The sequence below is a fragment of the Morone saxatilis genome, unplaced genomic scaffold (assembly GCF_004916995.1).
Source record: "Morone saxatilis isolate NCDOM2014 unplaced genomic scaffold, NCSU_SB_2.0 Contig3, whole genome shotgun sequence".
Taxonomy (NCBI): Eukaryota; Metazoa; Chordata; class Actinopteri; family Moronidae; genus Morone; species Morone saxatilis.
Window position 1 is genome coordinate 19,908,509 of NW_023339873.1, and position 7,857 is coordinate 19,916,365.

Consider the following 7,857-nt stretch of genomic DNA (forward strand, 5'->3'; position numbering starts at 1 on the left):
ATATTTCAAATACAGTTAGAGACTGTCAGATTTGAGATCATGGCCAGGAATCTATTGATTTGAGTGTCTTTTTCTCACATAATTACTTAGACAGTATTCACATGGATGAACTTCATGCAATACCCAAAGGCAGATTCCCGCTCGAGCATCCCTTCCTCTACACGCATGTTCCTTTAGTTCCTGATATAGATTTCTTGTTTGGCCATGAACCTCACAGTTAGAACAACTGCACTCAGACCGTGCTCTCCATCACCCACTCAGAGCTCTCAAAAGTGGGCTTCTCATCCTCACTGTCATCGTACTGCAGCAGCATGCCATTCACAGACAGACTGCGCTTAGTCCAGATGTTACTAATCCTTCGAGGGTAGTTGCTGCGACACTGTGTGGCACCCACATGACCCATGTCAAACGAGTGGCTCCTCTTGGGCTTACCCTCCTGGGGAAGCCCTAGGAGACGTCCCAGCATGGTAGTGGACTCGGCCCTCCCAAGCAGTGGTTCTTTATCGGATGGGGGTACCATAGCCACTGCCGTCACAGCATTGGAAGCGGTGGAGGAGCCAGAAGCCCCTTGGTTGTCCCTCGCTACCCCTCGCAGCTCCAGTGAGGTGAAGGCCCCTAAAAGGTGGTCCAGATTTGGTCGTGCTTTGGCACCGTGTCTCCTGAACTTGCTGCTGGGCAGGGTACTGCATTCGCTTCCCTGCATGCTGTAGCGGTCGCCAGCCCCTCTTCCTGTTTGACTGTCTAATGAGTTAGAAGAAGATGAGGATGAAGAGAGACTGCTCTGGAGGGATCCACACTTGAACTCTACCATTTCCTCACGCATAACCACCACTGTGGATTTGACTTGTGGTGGGGCACCATTGAACCTGTTCAACCCCCCATTGGTCTGTGAGTACGTGTTGCTCACATTGGGTAATTTATTAGTCTGGATGCCACTGGTCACCTTATACCGCACCATGAGGATGATGATGAACACCAGGAGCGTGGCCACAATGATGCCACCAATGACTAGGATCATGGTGCCACCCAGGAAGCCACTGTGAAGAGACTGACACTGTGGGTAGTCCTCCTTGGTGATGAACTGGACACAGCCGACAATGTTGGTGGCAGTGAGGGTGGTGGCAGTGTCATCCCAGATGGCCAAGACACACAGGTCATACTGCATCCCTGGGACAAGATTTGTGACCATGAAGGCTCTGTTAATCATGGGAATCATCCTGAAAAAAGACGGAGAGACAGAAAGACACTATATTAAAAATATGGGCCTCTTGCAATGGGAGTTCAAGACAAGGCTAGAGAACTTTAGTGTGAAAAGCAACACTGGCTTAGCATGCTTCATTTTGCCTCTTTCTTTGATGATCTGCCCCAGCATAACAGACTAATTGGCTATTTATATGCACAAAGTAATTCAGAAAGATGACTTCATTGGTCCCAGTATATCCCATTGATATGCATGAAGCAATAGTAATGAGATAAGTATTTAATGGCAACTTTTTGAATATTGTTTTGGCTAAATGTAATTTCTTGTACGTTCCATTTAACATGCATTAAGTTAAGTTTCAACTCACTCTGTTTTTATTCGAGATGTTTTAATATGACTGATTAACTAAGCTGGTTTTAACTGAAATTAAAAGTCCATTGTGCAGTAGGTTAATTCTCTAAGATGCATCACCAATCAATGGAATGCTGTAGGAGCATAAGTGCTGTGTAGACAGCCAGTGATTTTTATCCATCAAACTTATCTATCCATATAGACTGCAGAGAAACACTAGAGCTGTCACATGTATAAATGTAGTTTGACTAGTCAAGCACAGCAAAAAATTGCAAATAAAAACAAAGAAGTGCTGTGGCTCAGGATGTAGAACGGGGTCGTCCACTAATCAGAAGGTTGCTAGTTAAATCCCCAGCTGTTCCTCCTGCATGTCAAAGTCTCTACTTTGAAAACTCTACCAACCGCATCTCATTAAATCAGAATGGGACATCACTGAGATGTCAAACTTAAATGGACCATTTGGCCATATACTGTATACACAGCCCATTACCCCAATAATTATGTACATATTGGACAAAGTCAAGCCTTATGATTTTTGTCCATTGCAAATGTTCAGTGCCAATGCAGGAATACTGTGCTCTATATGCAGCTTCCTGTCATTTTTCATTCTTCAGACCCCAAGGCAAAGTAACTTGAGTATCCCTGGTGTAGAGGTTGGGGTGGTGGATGCATGTGTAGCATGTCCCACTTTTATGCTAGCCAGAGTGTCCTGTCACAGACCTACAACTCACATTTGCCTTTGTATTAAGAGGAACCATGATTTTTCCCTAACATTAAGTTGGATTTATACTTCTGTGTTGTGGCACACCTATGGTGGTTGCTTTCATAGCTCCATAGCTCTGTGCCTATGACACAGGCTACACCATAGCTGACATGTGCCTCTGTGTCTGTCAACTCTTTGGGAAGTTTTCTGATGCTGATAGAGACTGTTGGATACTGTAAAAGCAACTTCAAGGAAGTTGAAGACTTTCAGGTATCTTCTCTTTATCAGTACTACTAAATTGCAGACCTTCTGTGATCACCACTGTATTGATGAATGAAAGGAAACAGCAATTTCAAGGAGATAGTCTCATATTCTTATTCTTCTTATCTTGAAGAGCTCATAGGACCCTATTACTCCTCTAGAACACTACATCCTGAAGCAGGGCCTACTTGTGGTTCCTATAGGTCTCTAAAAGTAAGAACAGGACCGAGAGCCTTCAGTTACCGAAGCTCCTCTCTGCTGGAACAGCCCTTCCAGTTGTGGTTCGGAGCAGACACCTCTCACATTTAAGAGTAGCTTAAGACGTTCCTCTTGATAAAGCTTTATAGTTTAGGGCTGGATTCGGTCAGTACTGCAACCACCTTAGTTTATGCTGTATTAGGGCTAGGCACTTTATCCGGGGGATTTCCCTTGCACTGACTTTAAATCCAGCTTTAACCAAGAGCTTTAATTGCCAAATGCTAAACATACCCACATAGTGATCTTATCCCTAAACCCAGATATTGCAGACAGCGAGAATTTCTAAAATGTTGATATTGAACATATTCTGGGGGTTTGCAGAATCATCTAGTATCAACATTCTATTCTGTCTAAGCATCAGTTAACCTTTAATTGGAGATGTTAACATTTTATAAGATCTGCACTGAACAGTAATCCAAATACTGTATATCAGTAATTCCCAGCAAGAGATACTGGTTCTGCAGGGGTACTTCTAAAATATACAGGTGAGAATTTTAAATAGAAAGTTAAAGGTAATGATTAAGTGGTTGACATGGGCAGTGTACCTCACAGCAAATGGTAGTATCCCTATTGAAAACCCAGTCTAAGCATCAACAAGGCTAAGATCACCATGCCTTGTATGATTAATAAAGTAATTGTATCAATATCCACTTTTATATAATTAATAGTTTAAACATAAATTCCATTCCAACCAAACATTTAGGACATGACAGGTGGTATCAGTGAAGGAAGAGGGTACTTGACTCTTCTGATATGGGTACATCTGACAAAAAAGGTTGGGAACCACTGCTATTTATACCAATTAAAGTATAAACATGGAGTATCAATGACAGCTGTTACATACTGTATACCATATGGGTAGAAAATGGCCCTTGAAGACTCATATTCATATTTGTATAGTTATCTATAAATAGGCTGCTCATCCATCCATCCATTGTTGGCTTGCTGTTTTCCTAGAGTTTATGCATCCATAGCTTTGATCCCTCTGAAGCGCCTCCACCCCAGACACCAGTGGGGCTGCAGTCCATTATTCATCCTTAATTGCCTTTTTCCATAACTAGGAAGAAGCTGTGTTGGCTCACATGTTTGAGAGAAGCCATGCAATTTTTCTCCTCCCCCACATGGCTCTGATTGATTTTTAATCACGCCATTGCTTGAGTGCGGGCAGTGCCCTGGGAAACTGTGTCAGCCAAGTAGAGGAGCACAGTAGGTGTGCATGTGCAAGCAATGAAGTCATATCAATATTAATTCAAAAGGAGTAGTTGGCCTCTCTGTGCTCGTTATCTTTTCCTTGCAGCTCCTAATTTGTCTTCTGACATGCAAAAGGACTGCACAGCCGTTATTACATAAGAGCACATAAATATATTGCTTTAGGTCATTTTCCTTCTGTATATAAACATACTGTGTCCACTTATAATGAATAACAACAATTTAAAGGATCAAACCACATAAATGGGAATTTGAAGGTTAGCCCTCATGAACAGGAGAGTTAGGTCAAACTGAAAAATATAACAATCATAAATCGCTATACTAAGGATCAAAAAGCTATTAACCAAAAGTGTGTATGTTATTAATGTCTCAAACTATCAACACAATCAAATGTATATGTTGTAGTGATTTGATGCAATTCAGGAATGCCATTAAAATAATAGCTTTTCAGGGAAATTATTTTGCTGTTGCAAATCAGTGAATGAGGGAGAAATGCAGATTAAAAAGCATGCTTCAGTTTTATGTTTGCAATTTTATAGACATTAGAGAAAATTCATAAAGGAATTTTCAAGAAATGCGAATGAGTCACCCATTGTTTCCATCAATGTAAAAACAAGGTATTGAAAATTCATATTGTTCTTTTTTCTCGGGCACAGAGTGTGCAAGCAAGGAAATCAGATAAACACCTTATTATTGAATTCGCAGGGATGGTGAGTTGCATTCACAGTGTTTGAACAAAGTAATATCTTTCTTCAATACTGTGTACAGTTCTAATCTCATATTCCCCGTTAATAATACTTTTTTCCTTCCCATATTCTTTCGATTATCTTTCATTAAACGGCTCTTGCTGCACAGTACAGGTAAAGCCTGTAGGACTATGGAACAGAATAAATTATTGAATGAGGTGTTGCTAAAGGGATTCACCATTAACTGTCAGTCTTAGAGGAAGCTGACACATAACTGCTGTATCTGCTATCCACAACAGGCCACTTACCAATTGTTACACTATTCTGATGCAGTAAATATTATCTTTAGCATAAGGGTAGTCATTCTTTGTTAGCGTGGTTATGTTAAAGTCTATTGAGTCATTGGAGCCTAAGGGGATGCAGAACTTGAAAAGAGTGTGATATGTTTATGGCAAATGCTGGAAAATAAGCTGTCAGATAAAATATATCCTATAGATTCTCATACAGAACTCATAAAAATGGATCTCTATGTTTGATCTTACAACACAGCCCAGTATATTAGGTGTTTGTCCATGTCTTCCCCAAACTGATTTAATGTTAAATGACGAGGCTCTTTTATATATTTCCAGCTCAGTTATCTTGGGTGAATGTAACTACTTTCACTGTTGCATTTGACATAGGAAATTGATTTCACAGAGCCCAAAGATCTCCAACTGCAGTCTCCAAGCTTACACTTTATGGACTTGAGCAGCTTAAGAAGGATACATTAAAATGAGGGTCTATAATCCTTTCTCTTCTTGGATTTCTAATTAATGGTTCAGGGCAAGGATTTCACTTTGAGTTTCGTTTTTCTTAAAAATGTGCACTCACTATTAATTCTTTTGGTGTAAGCAATTGTCAATTTAAGGAAAAAAGAAAAATCTCAAGAAGGATTAAGAAAAATTCATGTTGATCTCCGAGTAACACTTAAAGAAATTGACTTTTTCAAGTACTCACCCAGCAAACAATTAGCAATCGACTCAAGGCACTTAGCAGTGACTATTCTGAAGTTAAAGATTATACCTCAGGCTTAATTTACCACTTTGACCACAAAGGTCTCGCTCCTACTAGAATGAAATTGAGTTTCATTAATCATTCTTACCTGTAAATGAGGACCTCATCTTCAGAACAATTGTACTGAAGCTGATACATTTTGACCTTTGGAGTTGATTTGCTAACAGTCCACTTGACCAGAGCAGAGACAGCAGTCACTTCTGATACAGAAACCACCTTCTCTGGAAGAGGTTTAGACTCCCCTTTACTGATCTTGGTAGAGCTAGTTATGTCCGAAAGCCCCGATTTGGACTGTGTGGTACGGTTTGTGCCATTACTCAGATGGGGGAGTTGAATGATTGACAACTCAATGGAGGCCGTAGATTCTCCAGCAGCATTGGCAGCTATGCAAGTAAAGGTCCCGTAATCCTTAGATGTGGTGATTGTAATGTCCAAGGTGCCATTTTCGTATACCGTTGCTCGGGAGGAGTTGCTGATCAAACGGTCATCAGGAGCAACCCAATGTACAGTTGGCATCGGATCACCAACAGCTTTGCAGCGCAGGCTTGCGGTTTGGCCTTCCAGCACTAGTAACTTGTGTGTATGTTGTGTAATTAGAGGTGGCTCACAAACAAACTCCTCCTCACGAACAGACCAAAAGTAGCGCCCCTTTAGACTAGTGGGAGAAGCACAGGTTTCCATATCATCCTCACGCTCTAGCCTTCGAAGCCAAAGCACTTCACAGTTGCAGTGCAATGGGTTTCCACCAAAGCTTAGGGAGAGTGGAGGTGCATAAGGAGTGCTCATTACTACATTGCTCTGGGAGCGAGCAAAGATGGGGTCCGGAGGGAGCTTCTGGAGACGGTTCGAGGTGAGGTCCAAGCGGGCCAGTTTATCCAGATCCGTGAAAGTCCCCTCAGAAATAAAGGAGATGAGGTTGTGATCCAGACTCATCTGATGAAGGTTAACCATCTTGCGGATGGCTTCCCAAGGCACACTGCGTAAGTTGTTATATGACAAATCCAGATCCTCCAGCGTCAGTAACAAGTCATCAAAGGTTTCTTTGGAGATCCGACTCAGTTGATTGTTGTTGAGGATTAAGTGCTGCAGGTTGACTAGACCTCGAAGGTCATCCGGTCCCAGCTCAGTCAACCGGTTACTGTCCAGGTGCAGTGATCTCAGGGTCTCCAGGTCGATGAAAGAGAAAGGCTGAATGGCGCTGATAGTGTTGCGGGACAAGGTGAGATCTACCAGACCTGTCATATTGGCAAAGTCCTGAGTGGTGATCTTGAGGATGAAATTGCCGCCCAGCCGGAGCTCCACAGTTCGCCGGTCGATGTCTGGTGGTACAAAGAGCAGGCCTTTGGAGGGGCACAGAGTGCCCAGAGACTCTGAGAGGTTCTGGCAGACACAGTATTTGGGACATGCATGGACCATCGTAACTGCGGTTCCCAGAAGCAGGAGACTGATGACCACTTTGTCCATGTTAGTTCATAGAAAGGGGACCTGCAAAAAACAAACAAACAAAACCAAGGATCAGTCTAAATTTGAGATGATCATCAGTTACAGTATTACCATTATTTTTGGTTGCTTGAAGCCTGGTATTAAACAGCGCTAAGAAGCTATTTTTAATGACGCACATGCTTATACAGTAAGCAGTCATTAGAGATATACTGTTATGCATGCAGTGGAAAGTAGTTCAAGTGTAGGGCACTGCATAGGCAATGGATATGTTCTTCATTGGAGTGCTGCATTATCTTTTCAATGTGAATGTGAAAGAGGTGCAGTATTAAAGTTCTGGTCCAAGAGTTCTGGTCTGAGAGTGATTGTTTCTGTATCTCTGTGTATGTCTATTCCTTTGTCTTATTTGTTCTCTTTCCCCATCATGTCTGCACCGTTTTGGCAAAAGATAATGCAGTTTCGAAAAAATATTCCACAAGCCGCAGGTGTTAGATTCGTCAGAGCTGGCTGACGAAATCAGCACGCATCTGTGAATGTCTTAACAGCCCTCACACCTGGCTGACTCCTCCAAATGGATAGCCACACTTGGCTTCATCCAACGAGCTTTTAATTCCCCCAGACATTTGTATCATTAATTCCTAATACACTCAAAACCTAAAAATCAATTTCAATCATCTTTTTTTTTTTTTTTTTTT

The 7,857-nt window shown here is 41.8% G+C and overlaps 1 protein-coding gene across 1 annotated transcript; it reads right to left on the reverse strand.

Annotated features, from left to right (window-relative positions):
* Nucleotides 1–29: 29 nt before the first annotated feature.
* On the reverse strand, nt 30–7,186 carry LOC118337292 (leucine-rich repeat and fibronectin type-III domain-containing protein 2). The gene is made up of 2 exons (XM_035674244.1): nt 5,811–7,186; nt 30–1,217 (listed from the first exon to the last, which is right to left on the reverse strand). Exons 1-2 carry the CDS (start codon nt 7,184–7,186, stop codon nt 233–235), a joined length of 2,361 nt encoding a protein of 786 aa, XP_035530137.1. The 3' UTR covers nt 30–232.
* Between the last annotated feature and the right edge of the window lie 671 nt (nt 7,187–7,857).

Bases quoted from the DNA above. Each gene is read 5' to 3' on its own strand.
- LOC118337292 (XM_035674244.1), bottom strand. From the start codon at position 7,186: ATGGACAAAGTGGTCATCAGTCTCCTGCTTCTGGGAACCGCAGTTACG. The intron at 1,218-5,810 runs GTAAGAATGATT...GTCTTTTTTCAG, and splicing joins GATGAGGTCCTCATTTACAG to GATGATTCCCATGATTAACA.